The 22,568-nt window shown below is 44.2% G+C and overlaps 1 protein-coding gene and 1 pseudogene across 3 annotated transcripts in view; both read left to right on the forward strand.

The window, feature by feature from the left end:
• The window catches only part of ZNF621 (zinc finger protein 621), a 33,459-nt gene extending 20,780 nt beyond the window's left edge, over nucleotides 1-12,679 (forward strand). The window contains exon 6 of one of the 3 annotated variants that reach the window (XM_087430776.1): nucleotides 12,003-12,679. Coding sequence is in view for 1 of the 3 variants with exons in the window: in XM_087430778.1 (XP_087286904.1) it covers nucleotides 12,003-12,040 (38 nt within the window). In the remaining 2 variants the exon portion in view is untranslated. Of the gene's footprint in view, nucleotides 1-1,745; nucleotides 1,997-12,002 lie in introns of those variants that run through there. The other 2 variants (XM_087430777.1, XM_087430778.1) reach the window with 2 other exon arrangements.
• On the forward strand, nucleotides 4,213-5,188 carry LOC101401100 (transmembrane protein 134 pseudogene; annotated as a pseudogene).
• Nucleotides 12,680-22,568: the final 9,889 nt, after the last annotated feature.

Raw genomic sequence — 22,568 nt, forward strand, 5'->3', positions numbered from 1 at the left:
GGAAGAAGTTAGTAAGGGGTCATACAAAACAAAGGAAATTCCAAAAAAAATCAAGCAACTATGAAGTACAGGAAAAGCAAAAGGTTGAATAAGAAAGAAAATGTTATCATAAAACACAACTTGGCTTATCAAGTAACAATATTTACAGTCATGATAGTGTAAAAACTTCATTTTTTATGACCAAAACTTGTGATATTATATTGGGAGAATGATGGAGTGCAGTGAGATGTAAAAATGATATATCCTCAACAATTACAACCAGAACTCAACAGATTCTATCTAAAATTAATAACTCGATGAAAAGCAGTATAAGCATATGTGGCAGCTACAGTTGGTTGCCTACAAACATCCAATCTCTTTCTTCCTTCTACCTAGATTTGTTCAGCATTCCCTCCCTCCATTGGCCATATATAGCAGACAGCGTCTCCAAGGGGTAAACACTGCTTGGCCCAAGTCAATCATGCTGAGCTCCTACCCCTTTCTTACCAGCTAGGGCATGGCAATGTGCTGCAGTTGTGGCCAATGACACACGAAGGAGGGCTTCTGAGGGCTTCAAGGAGTAAATTTTTCACTCTTGCAAAAGATGTCATGTCTGGATGTGGTATTCAGAGCTCCTGCAGCAATCTTGTGAGCCTGAGGGGAGCCAGATAAGATGGCAGAGGGCAGAGCCCAGAGAGACCCAGAAAGGTTGAGCTCTGATCACACTACACCTTATATTTTCTTTTGGAAATATCTTTAAAAGATAAAATCAACAAAAATAATAAAAGTAAAAAAAATAGTATAAAAATAATAAAAGTAAAAAAAAAATTGTCCTCTTCACCATCTGAATCCTTCATCCAGATGTTACTCTGAATAGAGTGTACATTATTCTGTTTTTTTGCATATGTTTATATGTGTGTATGTGTGTGTATGTATATATGACTTTTTCTATATATATGTATGTATTTGTATACACATACACACACATACAATTTTTTAAAACCCAAATGGGATCATATTATAGACTAGTGCTTCTCAAATTTGAGTGTGCTTAAGGATTTTCTGGAAGACTTCTTAAACAGATTACTAGGTGCCATCCCCAGAGATTATCACACTTCAGGGATTACAGCTGTGTCTTCCCAAGTGCTAGTGGACAACTCATCTGGAATCCTGCCACCTCAAACTCTCTGAATATGCAGACTCATGCCCCCATCCCTCCCACTTCTCTTCCCATGTCCTGGGGGAACAAGTATCTTCGTTGTAGATTCCCCTCCCCGAACAGAAAAGCACAAAGTCTGCAATGCATCTTCTCCCCAGTCTAGTTAATTCCCTCAATAAACTTATACTTTTAACAGCAAATGCTTGTTTTTAGGGATTGTTTTCATGTCACTAGGCTCCAATTAGCAGTTTCTTCCTCTTCTTTTTTTTTTTAGAAACACAAACACTTATTAACTGCCCCCAGAGGGAGCAAAAAATCCAGATTTTAGTATCTGAGATATCTGGCTACTCTCCTGGCAGAGGTAAAAAAATAATGTTCACTTCTTGATGATTGACAGGAGCAAAACCAGGAAAACAAGTCACAAGCCACTTTCTTAATCACCTTGCAACATCTACGATATACCAGATGCTGCAGTAAACTCTGCTAAAATCCATCGAATGAGCCTTTGCATGATGTTTTCTGCTTTGTCCTTGACTGATTTGTCATGTTCTTTACAACATATTTCCCCCCTAAATGACTGCATGCTCATTCTGTTTGATTTTTTTAGGTCCATTATGGAGATATTGAGAAACAGGCTGGCAGAGACCTCAGGGGAATATCAGCAGACATGAATGTAAAATGATAACTGTTCCTTAGGGACAAACCTATTCTAAGATAAAGTGGTGCTTCCCTACGCTAGTCTAGTTCAAATTAAATCTAGCTTAATTTCAACAGTATAAAGAAAATTTGCTCCAATATTGCTCCATTCCCTCTCGCATCCTTTGTGCTATTATTGTCATACAAATTACGTTTTTCTACATGATAATTTCATTAACAGAGTTTTGTAATTATTTTATGCAGTTGTCTTTTAAATCATTTAGGAGAAGAAAAGAATTGCAAAAATACTTTTGTATCCTGTTTTATATTTGCTCATGTATATATTTTTAGCAATACTCTTAATTTCTTGATGTAGCTTTGAGTTATCTTCCAGTGTCCATTCTTTCCAGCCTGAAAGATTTCTTTAGTATTTCTTGTAGGACTTTCTGTTAGTAACAAAGTCTCTCTGCTCTTATTCATCTAAGAGTGTCTTAATTTCTCCTTTTTTGATGGCTTTTTTGCTGGAGATAGAATTCTTATTTGACAGTCTTTCTTTGAGCACTTTAATATGCCATCCCTCCTTCTAGCCTCCATGGTTTCTAGTGAGAAGTCAGCTGTTAATCTTATTGAGGATCTCTTGTACACAATGAGTTGTTTTTCCTTTTGCTTCTTTCAAGATTCTTTCTTTGTCTTTGACTTCTTAAGTTTTAACTATGATATGTCTAGGGGTGGATATCTTTGGGTTTATCCTTCGTGGAGTTCATTGAGCTTTTTAGACATGTAGATTAATGTTTTCTAAAAAATTTGGGAAGTTTTTGGCCGTTATTTCTTGAAGTTTTCACCTCTCTTTTTCTCTCTATTCTGTCCTTCTGGGACTCTCATTATATGTATATTGATATGCTTAATGGTGTCCCACAGCTGTCTTGAGGCTCTGTCCATTTTTCTTCATTTTTTTGTCTTTCTGTTCCTCAGACTGAATACTCTCTGTTCAAGTTCACTGTTTCTGTCTTCTGTCAGCTTAAATATGCTGTGGAGCCTCTACTGAAATTTTCACTTCAGTTATTGCAATTTTCAACTCCATAATTTTTATTTGATTATTCTTTATTATTTCTCTCTTCATCAATATTCTCTATTTGGTTGGATATTATTGTCATACTTTCCCTTAATTCTTTAGACACATTTTTCTTAGCTCTTTAAATGTATTTATGATAGCTGATGTAAAATCTTTGTCTAATAAGTCCAACATCTGGGATCAATCAGGGATTGATTGTATAGACTGATTTTTCCCCTGTGTATGGGCCATCCTTTCCTGTTTCTTAGCATGTCTCATATTTTTTTTGTTGTTGAAAACTGGACATTTTAGATAATATAATTAGTCAACTCTGGAAATTAGATTCCCTCCTCCCAACGGTTTATTGTTGTTGCTAACTGTTTACTGACTTTCCTGGGCTAATTCTGTAAAGTCTGTATTCCCTGTAGTGTGCAGTCACTACAGTCTCTGCTCAGTTACCTAGTGGTCAACAGATGATTGGTCAAAAATTTTCTTAAATGCCTGAGCTAGCAAGTATTCCATCTTTTGCCAAGGGTGCTCTGTGTGTGTTGGATTATGCCTCCATTGCTCAGGCAGTTTACAAGCCTGCCTTAGCCTGTACGTCTTGCTTGCACAGGGCCTCAAGATCAGTCAGAAGTGAGTGGCTGGAGCCCTCTGAGATCTTTCCTAGTCATGCACCCAGTATGGCATGTGTGCACAGACTTATGGGTCTCTAGAAATACATTAGAATTTCTCAAAGCCCCTGTGGGCATCTCATTTCCCAGATCTTCCTGTTAAATTTTTGCTTGGGCACTTGTTTTCCCCAATTAGTATTGCAGCCCTAGGTAACGGTGATGTTAAAAATTGACACTGAATGTTCTTGCCAAATGCCCTGGGGATAGGGCTTTTCCCCTGGAGTGAGTTCTGAGTCAGGTCAAATAATGACAATAGCTTTTGAATGGATCTTTTCCAGGGAGCTGTGAGATAGGTGAAATAGTGACACTGTTCTGGCGATGGGACTTTTTGAAGAGCTCCAGACCTGGTCTGCCCCCTCTAATGGCTGCAAGGCTGCTGGTTTTCAAAGCTATAGTGAAGCTGGGGAGAAGGGGATGGGAATAGGCCAAGTTAAAACACACAAATCCCATTGTTGTTACTGAGTTTCAGTGGTTTTTTTGAATAAATGCTCTTCTGGTTGTTGTAAGCCTTTGGTTATTTTCCAGAGTTCTGAAAAAATCAATTTTGATCATTTTTTTCATTGTTTTTATGTTTTGTGTACCACTCCATCATTTTGGAAGTCTTGGTCATATTGACTTTGTAAAGAGTTATCTTGGTGTGGGGTGTGGCCACAGTGATTCGGGGCAGGCAGGTGCAGATGGCGGCATGCAGGGCCCCTGAGTGGTCTGGGACCATGTGTGCCACCTGGCTCCAGTGCAGCATTGATGACACTTTTGAGCTGTCCCTGAGGATGCGGGCCCTGGGTTCAGTAGGGTTGCCCACTTCTGGCCACTGCACTTCTAGTGCAGGCCCAGTTTGAGATGGCCGATGAGGACACTGGGTCCTGACTGTGCTACCGGAACCTGGAGAATGGTGAGGATGGAGCTCAGGCCTCTCCGGAGCCAGACGGGGGAATCAGCACCAGATTCCAGCTGAACATCCATCTGTAGCTCTCAATGGTTATTTAGCACTATCAGCAACAGTACATAGTGCTCCTACAATGCCTGCCGCAGCTGGATTCAACACCCTTTGATGCAGAAGAACTGCCAGTGCTGGCCTCCTTCTTGCTCCTGCTGCTAGGGCTGGGGAACAGAAGAGTAACAGCTACCATTTATTCTGTCTACTTTGAGCCAGGTGCAGGGCAGGTTTATTTTCCCTGTCTTACACAGGTCACACAGCAAGTGAGAGTGCTGATCCTGATCAGGGTGGGACTGGAAGTGGCCCCTCTCTACGTGTCTCCAGCACCATCTTCTTCAGGATAGGCTTTCCTGACCTAGGTTGTTGGTCCCAGGAGTCTACCATGTACTCAAGGACCACTGGGGCTTCTAGTTCTTCTACCTGCCCTACTTTGAGAAATGAGCCATTGGCAAGAAGGCTGGGCATGGGCACCAGCCAGGATCCAGGGTTGGCTCTGAATGGCCCCGTGTGGCCTCCACATGTCCACAGGGAGCATTCTTTGGACCCATGACCCCTCCATTTCCCTCATCTCAAGGGAAAAGCCCCTCTAGGATCCTCGAACCCCCAGCCCCCTCAGGAGTTTGCTTAGGAAGTTTGGGACACGCAGGCCCTGGGCCCACTATCTGGGACCGGGAAAGTTGCCCCTCATTTGCTCTGAGGCTTGACTTATTCTTGGGCCCTGTGGCTGCTGTGTTGGTGGTGTTTTGTGCTAATAAAAGGATAGTTAATTCCCCCCCCCCCCAAAAAAAAGGAATTGTCTTGTAAAATATCCATCAGTCTTTTTTTTTTTTTTTAAAGATTTTATTTATTTTATTTTTTGCCCCCAAAGCCCCAGTAGATAGTTGTATGTCACTGCTGCACACCCTTCTAGTTGCTGTATGTGGGACTCGACCCCAGGATGGACAGAGAAGTGGTGCCTCGATGCGCACCCGGGATCCGAACCCGGGCCGCCAGCATCGCAGCGCGCGCACTTAACCACCAAGCCACAGGGCCGGCCCATATCCATCAGTCTTGATTTATTTGGTCACATCCTCTGGGGATTGCTTCACTTGTTCCTCTTTTCTCTGTATCTCCTGGATCCTGGACGTTTGTCTAGAGGTTTGATTAGGTCCTGGTAAACATTTCTGTCAATAATACTTCGTGATGATGTTGTATCTTTCATACCGCATTTCAGGAGGCACTTAATGCCAAGAAGTCCTGCTATTAATGATGCCAAGTTTGATCACCTGTGACTCCTAGATCTTTCCGCTGTTAGGTACATTTTTATCTTAAAATCACTGTGCAGTTTATGGTGTGATACTTTAGCATCATGCTCATTTCTGATTCCCCAGCAACCTTTTGTCTAATGGTTTCAGTATCCAGTAATGATTTTTGCCTGAATTGATCGTTGAGGATGGCAAGAGAGTGCTCTTCCAATTCTATCATTTCTTCTACATTTATTAGCCAGTATTCTTCTGCAAAGATGATTGTTTTATCCCCTTCCACTTTGAGTATCATTGTGGACTCATGGTTTTTTAAAAAAATTATTATTCAATGTGTTATAATCAATTTCAGTCATTCTTGTTATTCTTAAATTGTCCCCAATTTGGCCAATGGGAGCCCTTTCATTGTGGCTCCCCTGTCCTTTGGCCATGTCCCCATTAGTCTTTGAGCATTTTTTTGCTTTCTGGTACAACATGATGTCCATGCTTAGCTGGTAGTTCCCAGCCTCAGCCCTGGAATCAATCATTTCTCCAAGGAGCCTTGCTGTGGGGAATGATATTTAGAAACCAAGAGCTGGGAACTAGATGTCTTGTGTTATCTTGAACATGGATTGCCCAAGGCTGGGATTTGATACATTTATGGTTCATTCTGGGCTGATACACTGATACCTTTATGGAACATTCTGGGTCATGGATGTGGGGCTGTTGGACTTTTATCTGGCTGTCTAACTCTCTTCATGTGGAAACCAAAACTGAATGATAAGATAGATCTCTGTGATCTTGGTGCTGAAAGATGGTGATCAAGAGGCATCAATTGTTGGTTCTCATTTGAACTTGTAGCCATCATAGTTCTTTTTTTTCAGTATAAGAAAAGAGTAAGTAATCTATGATTGGCTGACATATCTAATTCATATAGCTGTCTGATTCCAAATAACTGACAGAGTGCTTGCCTTGTAGAAGGCTTTCAATAAGTACTTTTTTTTTTTGTGAGGAAGATCAGCTCTGAGCTAACATCCATGCCAATCTTCCTCTTTTTGCTGAGGAAGACTGGCCCTGGGCTAACATCCATGCCCATCTTCCTCTACTTTACATGGGATGCCGCCACAGCATGGCCTGACAAGCGGTGCATTGGTGCGCGCCTGGGATCCCAACCCGGGCTGCCAGCAGCGGAGCGCATGCTCTTAACCGCTATGCCACTCGGGCCGGCCCCAATAAGTGCTTTTTGAATCAATAAATTACTAAAGTATCTTTATATAAATAGTTATTGCCTTCATCATAATTCAAGCTGTAGCTTAATGTCACCAGAAGGCTGAGCAGTAAATATGTAGTGATTCATGAGCTATAAATTGTAAAACAGGTCTCAGTACATATTAAAATATAGACAAATAATATCTACAAATCCTAGTTTATTTATAAATTGAAGAAACTACTCTCATAATCATAGGATTACTTTAAGGACATGCAGCAAAAATGATCTTAAAACATTAAGCAAATGTGTATTGGTAGATAAATGTTTGTCATTAGCAAAAGGGAAGCGAACAATGTGAGAAGCAGCAAGTTTAGTCTTTCCTTGTTAGTGGGGAGGGGGACAAAATTAGGCATTGTTTATCACTATTTTACGTGTGCCTTAGATTTTAAACAAGTGACATTTCCAAGAAAACGTGGTATTGTCATGTGAGAGAGCACAGCATTAGTCATGGAAAAAAAGGGAAAACACAAAGATGATTTGAGTTATTTCAGTTCATCTAGCTGGAAACATATACACCCCCAAAATAGCTCAATTTGTTCCTATTGGGGTCAACTGGGATGCTAGTATCCAGTGAGGGGACTGAGCCCTGGTTATGTCTCCACCCTCATTTTCACCTTATTGGAAAAAAGTTTCACAGATGCACCAATTGTTAACAGTTTCCATATTTGGTTCCTCTCTCTCTCTCGATGTGTGAGTACATATATACACACACACACATCCATATGTACACACACATCCATATGTACACACACTTTTTTTTTTCTGACCCATTTGAGAGTAAGTTGCAGACATCATGTCCCTTCATCCCTAAATACTTCCGTGGGTATATCAAAGAATAAGAACATTTTCTTATGTAACCTCAGCACAGTTATCAAATTCAGGAAATTTAACATTGATCCAATACTATTTTCTAATTTATAGTCTACATAGCAATTTGACCAATTATCCAATTAATATTGTTTATAGCTACTTTTATTTCTAATCTAGGATCATACATTGTATTTAGTTTTCATGTCTTTCTAGGGTCCTTTAATTTGGAACACTTTCTCATCCTTTCTTTGTCTTTCATGACTTTGACATTGTCTAACTTCAGTTTGTCTGACATTTTCTTCTTGTTAGATTCAGATTATGCATTTTGGCCAGAATATCCCAGAAGTGATATCGTGTCCTTCTAGGTGCATCTTATCATGAGGCATGCATTGTGGGTTGATTTCATTATTGATGATATGAATGTTGATCATTTGGTTAAGGTGTCCATCAGGTTTTTCCACTGTTAAGTTACTATTTTTACCGTTGTAGTTAATAAGTACTGTTGTGGGAGATATTTTGGGTTTATTTAAATATCCTGTTCCTTATCAAACTCTCACCTATTCTTGCCTGAATCATCACCCTAATTTTAAAATATAGATAATATGTATCTCTCTGTATGATCGGTGGAGCATAATACAGAACCTGAATCAAGTTTTGTACTTCTACTAAATTATCCTTGGCAGATGAAATGGCTGCAAGATGCCAGCAAATTCCAGACTGTTTATTCAGTAGGCTGATAAACAAACCAATCAGGTGAAAGCTGCCAGATATTTTTAAACAGAGCTATAAACAACACCAGGGAAAGAAAGAATAAATTCAGGCTGAGACTGGATCCTCTAAGTCCTCAGGTCGTGATTGTCCTGCTCACCAGAGGCAGGTACACTTGACGAGGATGACTGTCTAGATGACTCACCGTTATTCTTAGGACCAGGAAGACCCTTCATCCCTCTGTAGAGTTACTGAATGTTTATTTTTGACATGTACTTAGTTTCCAAGGCTGAGGTCTTTTTTTTTTTTTAATAATTTTATGTATTTATTTTTCCCCCAAAGCCCCAGTAGATAGTTGTATGTCATAGTTGCATATCCTTCTAGTTGCTGCATGTGGGACGCGGCCTCGGCATGGCCAGACAAGCAGTGTGTTGGTGTGCGCCCGGGATCCGAACCTGGGCCGCCAGCAGCAGAGTGCACGCAATTAACCACTAAGCCATGGGGCCGGTCCATGAGGTCTGTCTTAGGGAGAAGCTTCACTTCTTCATGAAGAATCCTTAGACTTGTAAGGGCAGTGTGCTGGTCACACCCACCCCGGTGCCCCTCCAATGCCTGGCAGTAGAAGGCAGAGAGGTCCCTGGCTTCACTGGGACAGCTGGGTTTGGGCTTTCTCCAGCTCACTGCATATGGTGCATTTACTCCTCTCAAATGAGAACATTTGCTTTATATTCATTGGTCCTGTGTGGCATGGCTCCTTGACATACATCATACTAAAAAATGGTCATTCAGAAAGAAGATCCCAAATTGGGTGATTTGTCTGTGACAAGTCCTGCTGGGATTTTCTAAGTATCTGTGGCTCCAGGATGGAATTATTCTTACAGCTAAATAACAGTACCGTTATTTTCATACATTTCTTCCCTGGCAAGGAGAATTAATGCTTATGAGCTTGCACGAAGATTTATGTATGATAGTCTTCATAGCATTAGTCATAAAGAAAACTGATGACCAGAATAAGTGTTCTTCAAGCTAAAAAAATAATTACTATGATGGCAAGAGACTAAACCTAGTTTTTATTGAAATGTAATTAATATATAAAGAAATGCACATATCTTGAGCATTTGATGAGTTTTGATGACTATATACCATGTACCATCACCAAAATAAGATAAAGAACGTTTCAGTCATTCCAGAAGTTTCCCTCCTGCTCCCTTCCTGTCAATACCCACCACCCAGAGGCAGGTATTCTGATTTCCATCAGCATCTTTCCCTGCTAGGTATCCACTATTCTAACGTATCTCAAAAGCTTGGTTTTGCCTGCTTTTGGTCCTCATATAAAGGGGATCATACTCTTCTAGTTTGTTATGTACTCTTTTGGGGTCTAGTTTCTTGACTCAATATTGACTGTGAGATTCATCCATGTAGTGGTAATTTGTTTTCTTTAATTGCTGTGTAATATTCCCCAATATTATTTTGAAGCAAATTCCAGACATCATATCATTCCACTCATAAATATTTCAGTAGGTAACTCTAAAAGATAATCTAAAAGATTATCTAAAAGAAAGATTGTCTAAAAGAAATCAGCACACATGCTCTGATATAATTCTGATCCTCTGTCTGGTGGGGATGTTGGGGGTTGTGGTCCAGGCTGGGTCAGGAACACAAGGGATTGGGGGCTTGCGCATGGCAGAGGGGTGTGCAGTGGAAGGAAAGTATTTATGAACCCTAAGCGGAGTATTGGGGAAGAGAAAGGCACAAGAAGGAGGGCAGGGGGAGGATAATGTCATCCTGTGGTCCAGGTTGGGTCTCAAACACTGGGGCTTGGGGCTTGCTAAGTGTATATGGAATAAATGAATGACAATGTCAATGACCTTAGATGGCAAAATACCCTGTTTTCTATTCCTTCTGCCTTTTATTCTTGGATTTCCAGCCACTGAACCATACACCATAAGAAGCATTTATTCCCCTTAAGTGTGTTTATTATGCTTAAAAATTCAACTAGCCTGCCTTAGGACACACAATATCTCTCAACCCAAAACACCTTTTCTTCTCTTTGTTTAAAATGAGTCTCTATTCACATACCCACCTCCTCTTTTTTGTTGGGATTTAATTTTGACTAGAAGAGGTTGGTCTCATTCCCAGGTTATCGTGAATCTGCCTGCATACTGTCTTTTCTTGTTCATTAAAAGAAAAATTCTTTCAATTTAAATTTTCTATTCCAAAAATGGTGTGTGTTGGCCCAATCCAACATGCAAATCAGTAACAGCACATTTCGTGTTCTTGGTATACTTCCCTGTGCTTGCCTCTATGTCTGCAGCCCTCCTGCTGTTTTCCTGCCTGTGTGTTCTTTTATTCTGTTGATAGCTTTCATTTTGGTCTCCCTTCGCATCTGGCCCTTCAAGCTGGGCTGCAGTTCTGCACTGCGGTTGGGCCGTTCAGCGATTGGACTCTTTCCAGCCCCCACCAAATGCTGTCTTTTTCTGTAGCAGGAAGATGAGCTTAGGATGTCTTTCTTATGCTGCCTTAAATAATGTTTTGCTTTGGGTGCAAAAGCCCATACCAATTTGAAATGCTATTTGTGCTCTGTATTTCATAATAGTAATAGTAATAATAATAAAAAGCCACACACTTTTAGGGCCATCTTTGAGCAGAGCCTTCCCCTTTGGCTATTATCTTTCAATAATATTCAAAAAGGTCTATAGATTATATCGCAAAATATCTTTGTGAGTTTCTGTTCTCCTAACATTTTTTTCCTTTGCTATTATGTATTGTATCATTTTCTCCTCTCAATAGAAGGAAAAATTTAAATATTAGAATTGTTCTAGTTTTTTAGCTTGAAGAATTCTTATTCTTCAAGCTAAAAAAATAATTATTATGATGGCAAGAGACTAAGCCTAGTTCTTATTGAAACATAATTAGCATACAATGTAATGCACATATGCTAATCATTTGGTGAGTTTTGACAATTGTATACACCCATGTACCACCATCAAAAAAAGTTTTGGAACATTTCCATCACCCCAGAATGTTCCCTCATGTCCTCTTCCAGTCAATACCCACCACCTAGAGGCAGCCACTCTTCTGATTTCTGTCACCGTAGATTAGTTTTGCCTGTTCTTGAACATTGTATGAATACAATACGAGTGCTTTTGTGTCTGGCTTTTTCTGTTTTTACACTTATCATCAAGTCTGTGAGATCCATTCACGTTATTGTGTGTATTTATAATCCATTCCCTTTTGTAGCTGAATAGTATTCCATTGTATATCACACAATTGGTTTGTCCATTCACCTGTTGATGGGCATTTGGGTTGTTTCCAGTTTTGGACTACTTTGAATATAGCTGCTACAAACATTCGTGTATGAGTCTGCATGAGTGTAGCAGAAGGCTCTAGGATGGCTCCCAACAATCCTGCCTCCTGGTGTTCATGCCCTTGCATCATCTCCTCCCCTTGAGTATGGCAGGACCTGTGACTTGCTTCTAACCAACAGAATCTGGCAAAGGTGAGGGGATGTCACTTCTGTGATTATGTTACATAAGATTGTATCTTCCATCTTGCTAGGGGACTTATTGGCTGTCTTGCTGGCTTTGATGACGTAAGCTGCCCTATGGAGAGGCTCACATGGCAAGGAACTGACGGCAGCTTCTGGCCAATAGCCAGCAAGAAATTGAGGCCCTCAGTCGAGGGCCTGCAACGAAGCGAATCCTGCCAACAACCGTGTGAGCTGTGAAGTGGTTCCTTCCCTGTCAAGCCTCAGATGAGACCCCAGCCCTGGCCTTGATGGCAGTCTTGTGAGAGATGCTGAATCAGAGGACCCAGCTAAGCTGTGTCCAGACTCCTGACTCACAGAAACCGTGAGACGATAAATATGTGCTGTTTAAACTGCTAAGTTTGTGGTAACGTTACCCAGCGATAGATAACTAATTCATTGGGCATATGTTTTTATTTCTCTTGGGTACATATCTGTAAGTGGAATGACTGGATCGTATGGTAGGTTTACATTTAAATTTGAAGAAATTGCCAAACTGTTTTTCATGCGGTTGTGTATTTTCACACTCCCACGAGCAGCGTATGCGAGTTCCACTTACTTGACAACATTTTGCGTTGCCAGTCTTTTTGATTTTCCGTTCTAATGGGCATGAAATGATACCTCATTGTGGTTTTTAATTTGCATTTACTTGATGACTAATGAGGAATAAATATATTTTAACCATTTATGCAACCTGTTCAAATTTTGTTTTCCTTCCAAGAGAAGTATATCTTGTTTGTTGGCTTAATTTTTTATTGTTATTTGAGATATACAGATGAAAAGACAGGATTCCTGTCTTCAGGAAACTCATAATATAACAAAAATATCAACATAATATTATATGAAAAATACATAATGTGGAATAGAGGACATAAGGTATGTGGTATGTGTAGAAAAATAAGTAATTCAGTGTACACATTGCTGGGTAAGATAATATGCACCGCTGTGCTCTAAGGTAGGTATTTGTAAATTTCATTTTAAGATAAGGAATCTGAGGCTTACAGACTGATATCAGCTGAGATGGTCTAGGCTGTGCTGCAGTAACAAGCAGCCCATCATCTTTCAGTGGCCTAGAACAATAAAGGTTTATTTCTTGCTCATATACATATCCACTGTAGGTTGCTCTGGGACTCTGTTCTGCATCATTGTTGTTTTTGTTATAGAACTATGGGTGACAGAGTATCCACCACCTGGAATGTTGCTGATCCCTCAGAAGGAAAAGAAAGCATAGCAAAGCTTGCACAAGCTCTTGAAACTTCACCTAGGTGTAACATATTCACTTCACACTTTTATTGCCCAAAGGAATGACTCCAACAGGGCAGAGATATATAATCCTATCATCCAGAGGTTAAGTAATTTACCTGAAAGGGCAGAATCTGGAAGTAAGCCAGATCTTATGATTCTACACCTAATGCTTTCCCCCTACACCACAGTTGTCCCAAATGATCCTTGAAATAATATTGTTTCATTTACTTACTCTTTCCGTAGTTTTTTGTTCTATTTCTAAAGCTGAAATATTCCTTTTTTTTTATTTCATCGGTATGGGCCAGGTACCTCATGGAAAAAGAATTTATTTAGCACGTCTGTTTACTTTATATACAGATGCGTATTTCCAATTTCTTTCTTTCCGGCTCAGAAAGCTCTATTGGTAATGAATTTTCACTAAAGTAGTACAAGATTGGAAAATAAGCTTCAACACCTTTTCCAAAATAATCAACACAAACTCAATGTGAGAACCAAACAGTTATTACCTTCAGAATTAGCCTCAGATTATTAAAATGCAATTATACTTGGAAAAGTAACCCAGTAGGAGGCCATGTTTCTTTTTTCTCATTTTCACAATAAATTTTCTGAGTGTAGAGGGGACGCCCCCCCTCTACACTCTGCTCCTAATATCTGAACAATACCCAGGACTCAAGGGTAAAATAATTTGTTTCTTCCTCCCCTGATTTCTAAGATAGCAATCAGATACCGATCAGATACTAAATCAGATGCCATCAGATTTGACCTGTATATGTGTTTTATGTTGCTCACAGTGTTTACAATTTAAAAAAATTAGCTGCCAATACTTAAAAATCTCGCATGCAAGTTTGGATTTGCAGCTTCTCCTGGAAAACTGGAGGCGCTGGCAACTCTGGGCCCCGTTCCCTGTGGCAGCACTTGGCTGAGCAGCGGCCGCCCCTGTAGGAGGACCACTTGCCATTCAGATCCCCACTGTCCCCACCTATGGCCTCTTCACTCATTTGAGTTTCCCGACTGAGGGCAAAGAGGAACTGGGGCATTTCTCAACATTTCTCTCCCCCCAGTTCTCTACGGTCTTTCCAGCCCCAGCTGGCAGAAGGCTCTTGATGCCCGGAGCTTCTCAGTAGGGGAGCTTCCCTAAGAACTACCTGCAGGGCTGAGAGGCAGATGCCATAGCAGTAGGTACCAGGGAATTCAGCCCAGGGTGGTGCACATGTTCCCTTGGCTGCTGTCAGGGACTTCAGACGATGCCTGGGCTCCTCCTGCCTTGGTGTCCTGGCTTGCCTTTTTCCTTCTGCTCTTGTTACAGGGACAGTCCACCCCTTGTTTGGTCCCATGAAGTGCACAGATTCTCAGATTGGCTGTAACTGGCCCTTCCCTGAGCGGGCTCCCCGGCTTCCTGCTTATCTGCAGCTCCCTGCCGGCAGCCTCAGCTCACAGCCTGGCTACTTCCTCTGGCCCTGTCCACCGCTCAGGCTCTCAAGTGGGCATGGCAATGCTTAAAGTTGTTATTGGCTTAAAGTTTTGTTGTTTATTTGCATAGAGTAAGTCTGCAACAGGGTCTTTGCCTCAGGAAGCTGGGTGATGAACTGACCAATGGACCAGAATAGAAAGTCCAGAAACTGACCCACTCATATCCAGTCACCTGATTTATGACAAAGATGACACTGCAGTGTAGTGGGGACAGGATGGTCTTTTTAATAGAAGTGTTGGGTCAACTGCATATCTATATGGAAAAAAGTCTATCTTTACCTCTTCCTCACACACACACACACAGATCCAGGTGGATTGCAGATCTACAACAGGGCCCCTGGAGGAATACAGAGGAGAACATCCTCATGGCCCCAGAGTAGCATTTGTTTGTCTAGTTCACTTGTTCAGTCATCCAAGACAAAGAAGGATGAGAGCCTACTGTATACTGGACTCTGCTGGGCAGCAGTGATACATGAGTAAAAAAGACAGTCTGTGCCCTCAAAGAGCACACGGTTTAGAGCCAGTCCTGATGGCCTAGTGGTTCAAGTTCGTGGCTCTCACTGCTTTGGCCGCCCGGGTTCATCTCCCGGTCACGGAACCACACCACCCATCTGTCAGTTGCCATTCTGTGGTGGAGCTCATAGAGAGGAACTAGAAGGACTTACAACTAGGATATACAACCATGTACTGGGGCTTTAGGGAGGAAAAAAAAAAAAAAGAGGAAGATTGGCAACAGATGTTAGCTCAGGGCGAATCTTTCCCTGCCAAAAAAAAAAAGCACACAGTTTAGTCGGGGGAAGAGACAAGGAACAAATGGTCACAACAAAGTGTGATGAGAGCCATAGCAGTATGTTGTGGAAGCCCAGAAGTGAGGGTACCCAGTTCAGCCTGGGGGTGGGCGGAGGGAGGACTTTCTGGAGGAGGTGATGGGTGTATGAAGGAGTTAGCCAGGAGGAGTGGGGAGAAGAGCCCCAGGCAGAGAAACTAGCATCTACAAGGCAGGGAAAAGCAGGCACAAGGATTGCTACCCTTTTCTTAAAAATGTGTAGAAATTCTCAGGGCTTATTTCTTGGCTTTTTGCAGAGAAATATCATGTGTGTTTAGCACATTCACCACGATGTGATGCGATGTCAAGGATGGGTCTTATCCCGTGTCCCTTACACAGACAGCACAGGTGGATTTGGGGCACCTGGATGATTTATCCAAGTCCACCTACCTCTCTGGTGGGGTCGGTGGAATTAGAACTCAGGTCTTTGGAGACCTAGTTTTGTATTCTTTCCACTATGCCAGGTGGCTGCCAGTTCAGCCCTGGCCAAGCCTTTGGGACATCATAGAGCCTTGTGGGCTTGGAGAGAAATAGGAAGGATGCTCCAAGCAGTCTTGGGTCAGGTTTACAGTTAGCCAATTAGTGCCTTCAGGCTTCCTGTTATGGTTAAAGCTAAGGAACTGCCACAGGGCAGGTTATATGGCCAGGGTCACAGGTGGAGTCCAAAGTGTCCATTTTACACTAAATGACTCTAATATAGGGAGGCGGCTCTGGAAGAAAATGCACACTTGGACGCCATGCCCAAAATCTGCCACTAGGTGGAGCTTGAATGCAGGCTTAAACCGGCAACTTGCGGGGTTTGCTATGACTGTACCTGCACAGAGGTTAGGCGAATGTGCTAGTATCTCTAATGGAAACTCTGATGGAGGCGGGGGGGTGGGGCTGGGGGAGTGGTGGTGGCTTGGACACACACAAGACGACAATCTCCAATTGCGGCCCTGCCAAGATCTGCTGTGGTCAATTAGAAAGCCCTAGGCTGAATGTCCTTGTTGGCCTCACCAGGTCTGTATGCCTTGAGACCAGCAGGGAAACTGGAAGTAGAAGTGCAGACTCTCCTCCTTGCCCCGTCTGCATTTACCTATGGGGAACCACAAGCAGCTGGATTGGGACTCTGGAAAGATTATGGGACCCCTCCCCTTCCCCACATGTGTAAAATATGACCCTGAGCCCACGGGACCCCAAACGTGTGTGGTGCAAATTGGCAATGAGTGTCTTTCTAGGTTTTCCGATGGCAAAATTCTGGATGGCCTCATCAGACCTATTCTCCTTTTCTGGTGTTCTGTTTTGCTATCCTTTGGGAAATCCATGTGGATGACAAGCAAGTCTTGGCACTTTGCAACCTCAGTTTTCTCATCTGTGATGTGGGATAATTACAGCTTGTGCCTCCTAGGGCCACTGTGAGCATCGCAGGAAAGAACAGAACCAAGAGAGCTTTGCAAACTGTAAAGTGCTCTATACGCTTACTGTGGCTCCAGCTATGGCGCCAAGTCTTCTGTTGCGCTATTTACTCCTTTTCCTACTTCTGGATAGCGTTTACCATGTGCCAGGCATGGTTCTAGGTGTTTCATCATTCAAAAATCTCCCCACCCCCTGTAAGGCAGTGCTTCCACATTCTCACAAGGCTAGTTAGTGGCAGAGGGGGGCTTCAAACCCAGGCTTGTGGCTTCAAAACTTACCTGCCTCACCGCTACCCCAGATGGCCTCTCCTGATCAAAGACAAATTGCAAGAATGGAAAAACATGTGCCTCATTTTCCACATGGTCATTTATTACCAGATGGAGGCCTAAAAGTAGTTTACTCTGTGATTCTCGCCTCCATTTATATGCACCTGCAGCCTCAAGGGTCCTCTTTGGGCCCAGCTGTTCTTCCCTCCCCATCTACTCCCTCCTGGGATGGAGTGGAAGAGAGGAGGAGGGTGGAGGGGAGAGCTGGGAAAGCAGGATGGGGGTGCCCTGCTCTCCGCGTGTCCTGCTGTGGGGAGGGTGGAAGAGGTGAGGGGTCCCCCCACTCCCAGGCACCATTTGGCTTCTGTTAGGGATAGTGACACTTCCAGGGTATATTTGTCACTGACCTATTTGGGCCCTGTTAACTGGAGTCACGCTGGGCATGCAGAATTACAAAACACAAGACGTTTTTCCTGAGGCCGGCAGCCTCCTCACCACCTCAGAGCTCTTACCTCCCACCTTGGTCCAGTGAAGTGGCCTGTAACGGACCCTCCCTCCCTTCTCCTCTCTCAAGAGCCCAAGGGGGTCTGGGAGCCTCCCAGGCCACAAGCTTCATCTAGGAGATGAGGGAGGGCCTGTACTGGATGGGCATTGGACCTGGTACGCTTTCAGTTTTTATGATTTTGTGGAAGGATGCCTGATTTAACAGGATTCATAGTGTTTCAATTTTAAATTCATTAAGAAAGAGTGAGGGGTGTGAGAAGAGGGTCAGAGACATATTTTGTCAATGTGTCAAGTTATGGCAGCAGCACTGACTGAAGGGAAGGGAGCCAGCTAGACAGAAGGGGTGCTGGTTGACAGAAGGCCTCCTTGCATGCTAAGGTTCTGGGATTCAGTGACCAGATTGTATTCACTTGTTTTCCTTAAGGTGTAAATGACTGAGAGATTCTGCAACTATCCTTAGATCTTACACAGGAACTACGAACAAGGCTTCCCAGCCGGGTTCTTCAGACAGCAGTTCCAGTAGCAAATACAAGGAGCTGAAATTCCCACTGTAGGAGATTCCTTCTGCAGCCCCCAGCTGTATACTCAGATCACCTCAGCCAGCCCTTTCCGGTGGGTCAGACAGGCCAGGGATGGACCTGGAACCATGGCTCAGTGACACCTCGCTGGGTTAGCTACTCCCCCTTGGGCCCGATGGGCACCTCTGGCCAACTCATCCTAGAATGATGAAGCTGGTCCTCTCTCTGCCACCTGGGGGCCCTGGGGAGGGAGTGGGGCCAGAAAGAAAGCTCTTTTCCTCTCAGGACAATCCCAAAGGCAAATATTTAGTCCTGTGGTCAGATCCCAAGTCCCACTTTCCAATTCAGCAAGTGTGGTCCCTGAACACAGGGGCAGTCACGTCCAGATGTGAAGAGATTAGGGAATCAACCAAATATTTGCTAAGTGCTTTCCAGCTGGACTCTACACAGGAAAGATGAACCAGTGGTCAAGTGACTGCGTGATGACGTTGTCTGAGGAATGCGTGGGTGGGCGGCGTGGTGGAGATCAGAGCAGGGGCACCCAGCCCGTGTGGGAAGGTAGAGGGGAAGAGCTGTCTAGAAGGGCTGATACTTGGTGACACGTTGGAGTCAGGCAAGTGAGGAAGGGGCAGAAGGGGCTTCCAGGCAGGGGAGCAGCTTGTGCAAAAGCCGAGAGGTGGAAGAGAGTGGGACGTGTGCCGAGCCTGGCAAGCAGTTTTGCCTTGCTGGAGAGGGAGCTCTGTGGAGAGATGGGGTCAGAGAGGTGAGTGGGCCACTTTAGGAGGGTTTGGAAAAGGAAGGAATGCCCAAGGGTGCACTGCAGGGTCTTAAGTCAACAGCAGAGATTCTGGCCTTGTCCCTGTAACGGCCAGGAGCAGGCAGGCCAGAGGGCTCAGAGCAGGGCTGGGCTGCCTGGAGACAGGGGTCGGGAGGCAGAGGTCCCTTCACACTAGATTAAACATGAATCACCAGAGGGTCCTGGCCACGCCCGGCCCCTTCTAAAGGTCACTGATCCTGAGTGTTTGATATTACGATTTGTAGCTGCCGCGAAGTGGGAAGTCTCTGGTCAGGGGTCATCCCAGCGTGATGTTTACAGAGTCAGTCCCTGTGTAAGGGGGTCACAGCCCAAGACAGCCTCAGCAGGGGGAGAAATGCAGGGTTGTCAGGAGATTCCAGAGGCCAGATTGTGGCCAGGATGCTCCTCAATCTACAACGCCCCGCTGAGCGCTGGGTGGGGTGTGGGAATCAAGGAGCCTCCCTCAGCTTCACAGCAGGTGTGACATCCTTGAATCCAGGACCACTCCAAGCCTGAGGCCATAGGGATGTGAAGACCTCAGCCTGGCCCTGGGGGACTCACGGGCAGGGTGGCCTCCTTGCTGGTCTGGTCCTATTTGGGTAGCGGAACTCCAGTTATCATTCCATCTTTCCTGAGACAGGAATGCTGGCATTGATGGCCACAGCACACAGGGTCACGGAAGGGGCGCTGGGGTCAAATGCCAATATTGAATAAACCAGTTGCATCCTTTGGGCAAATCACTCAACTTCTTGGGACCTGTGATTTCTCATCTGTAAAAAGAGTCAATGTCCTCACCTTGCAGGGGTGACAATTGAATAAGACAATGCATGTAACACTGAGGCCCAGGCCCAGCTCAGTTCTTCCAGCCATGGCCTTGCAGCTTGCAGAGGACCATTCTTCTGCCCCTCTGGGCCAGATGGACAGGAAGGCTCCACCGGCTGGCAGAGGCCTGGCTCAGTCCATGGACCCCAGCCTTGGCTGCCTTTCCGGGCGCCCTTCAGCTCACGGCCTGCAGGGGGCAGCAACAGGACGCACAGCCGCAGCCGGGTCTGTCTGGTTTTCCCTGCAGTCTGGGATAGAAAGTTCTCCTCTGCATCAGTGAATGCAGCTTGGGTCGATTTGTTTTTATATGGGTGATGTTTGAGATTCCTTTATGAAAGCCCTTCACATCTGGAATTCAAAGAAAATCATCAGTCTAGACTCTCATGCCCGATAGCAGCTTATATGAAATTTGGGTTTGTCTTTCCAGTAAAACTGCCTCCCTGCTCCAAGCCTGCGCTCCTGCCCTCTCTCCCTCCTTCTCTTCTTGTGACCTTTTATCTCAGCGGGAGCCCTGACTAGAAAGAGGGTTCTGGAAACGTAGTGTGTTTCTCATTAAGTTTCTGCGGCATGAAAGTCACGTGGTACAAAGCTCTTTTTTTCCTCCGTCTTTCTTTACCTTATGTATCTACAATAACTCCTGCTGCTTAGGTTTTATTTAATTTGAGATGATTGAAGACTGAAATCTTGTTGATATGAAGATTTTAAAAAATCTGTTTCTAGGGTGCTGGTGGTACATTTGGTTCATTTTTCCTCAGCATTGAAGTGGTCAAACAGAATTCCAAATAGAATCAGTCCTATGCTAGGGCCCAAATGTCTCCATTTCCTTCTCTTTCCAAATCTGTAAATTCCTTTCTTTAAAACTTGAGACTATGACTTGGGAGATTGTAAGGTTGGAGGCTGCTGAGGGGGCCCTAAGGAACCCCTGGGGGCTGCAGGGGTTCTCCCAGCTCTCAGAGGTTCATTGCTGTGACCAGCTGCTCCCTTCCCTGCATCTGTTGAGAGGCTCTCATCTGAGCCCAGTGGTCCGTGGTGACGGAGACACCACGGGAGACAGGGAGAGAGAGAAAGAGAGAGAGAGAAAGACATAGAGAGAGGCCACAGGCCCTGACAACTGCCAAGTCTCCTTTATCTTCTCCTGGGGCCAATGGCCCTACTTCTTCTTGAGGCTGCACGCCCTGCGCTGCCTCTAGGAAAGGCAAAGCCACAGGAGTTTGTGCAGCTGGTGTCGCAAAATAGGCCCACAGCTTCCTGCCTAAAGCAAAGGCTTGTGAGAGCGTGAATCAAGTCACACCTGTGCAGGTGAACATTACAGTCTCAGTGGTGTGAGCTGAGGGTCTTTTTCACCCACTGCTCTGTGGCACTCAGCCACTGGGACTCTTCTTCCCTTGAGCCCCTCACCTTGGTCTTGGCAGTGGGAGGGGCCCGCGTTTTATCTTCCTTTGAAAAGCAATAGGGTACTGGAGCTCATGGGTCTGCCTCATCCTTGCTGCCTTGTGGTTGTCGAGGGGTCCTGCCGCTCACTGTGCTGGCTCAGAGGCTGAGCCACAGGCGCGAGTGCTGATGGCTGTCTCCACGCCTGGTTCCCTGCTGACATCTGCCCTTCTCTCCTCCTGGGGCATCGCGTCACCCTCTATTACCAACATTCATAGAAACCTTTAGGATTCAGCCCTTTTACGCACGTAAGCTTCAGTTCTGAACAACAGAATAGAAAGCAGGAGTGGGCTGTTCGTTTCTAGTCTGACTGCCACTAACTCCCTGTAGGACCTTGGGCAAATCCCCTCCACCCTCTGTGCTTGTCCTCATTTTTGCAATCCGGGGTTGGATCTGAGGTTTGCTAAACTCCCAGCTCCAAGGGCCTGTGGCAGGGGTCAGCAAACTATTGCCCACAGTGGCCTGTTTCTTTAAATAGTTTTATTGGCACACAGCCACACCTGTCATTTACGTGCTGTCTGTGGCTGCTTTTGCACTGCACCAGCAGAATTGAGTAATTGTGACAGAGACCACATGGCCTGCAAAGCCGAAGATATTTACTATCTGGCCCTTTACAGAAAAAGTTTGCCACCTCTACTCAATTTTATTTTATTTTCTGTGAAATGAGGCAGGGTTGTTCCCAGAGCCACAGTAATTTCATTTCGTGGTGATGGGTCACTTGAATGAGGCAGAGGAGGCTGTTCCAGCCGGAGAGCAGGTGAAGGAATCTGTATCAGTCAGACTGGGCTGCCATAACAAAATACCACGGACTGGGCGGCTTAAACAACAGATATTTATTTTCTCACAGTTCTGGAGCCTGGAAGCCCATGATCAAGATGCAGATAAATCCAGTTTCATTCTGAGACCTCTTCTCTTGGCTCGTAGGCAGCCACCATCTTGCTGTGTCCTCACATGGCCTTTCCTTGGTGCATGTGTGGGGAAAGAGAGAGAGCTCTCTGGTGTCTCTTCTTATAAGGACACTAATCCTATCGCATCAGGGCTCCACTCTTATGACCTCATTTAACCTTAATTACTTCCTTATAGGCCCCATCTCCAAATACAGTCACATTGGGGTTGGGACTTCAACATATGAATTTTGAGGGGACACAATTCAGTCCATAACAGAATCCTAATCCTTTTCTCTGGAGACTTTCTAATTATGCCAACCTGACAGATGGGGAAACTAAGGCAGTGGGGGGGGTCAGATACTTATTCTGTGTTTTAGGTCAGATTCACCAGAAGCAAACCCTGAGATGAAGACCTATGTCAAATGATGCATTGAA

The sequence above is a fragment of the Ceratotherium simum genome, chromosome 5 (assembly GCF_057802395.1).
Source record: "Ceratotherium simum simum isolate JZ-2026a chromosome 5, ASM5780239v1, whole genome shotgun sequence".
NCBI lineage: Eukaryota > Metazoa > Chordata > Mammalia > Perissodactyla > Rhinocerotidae > Ceratotherium > Ceratotherium simum.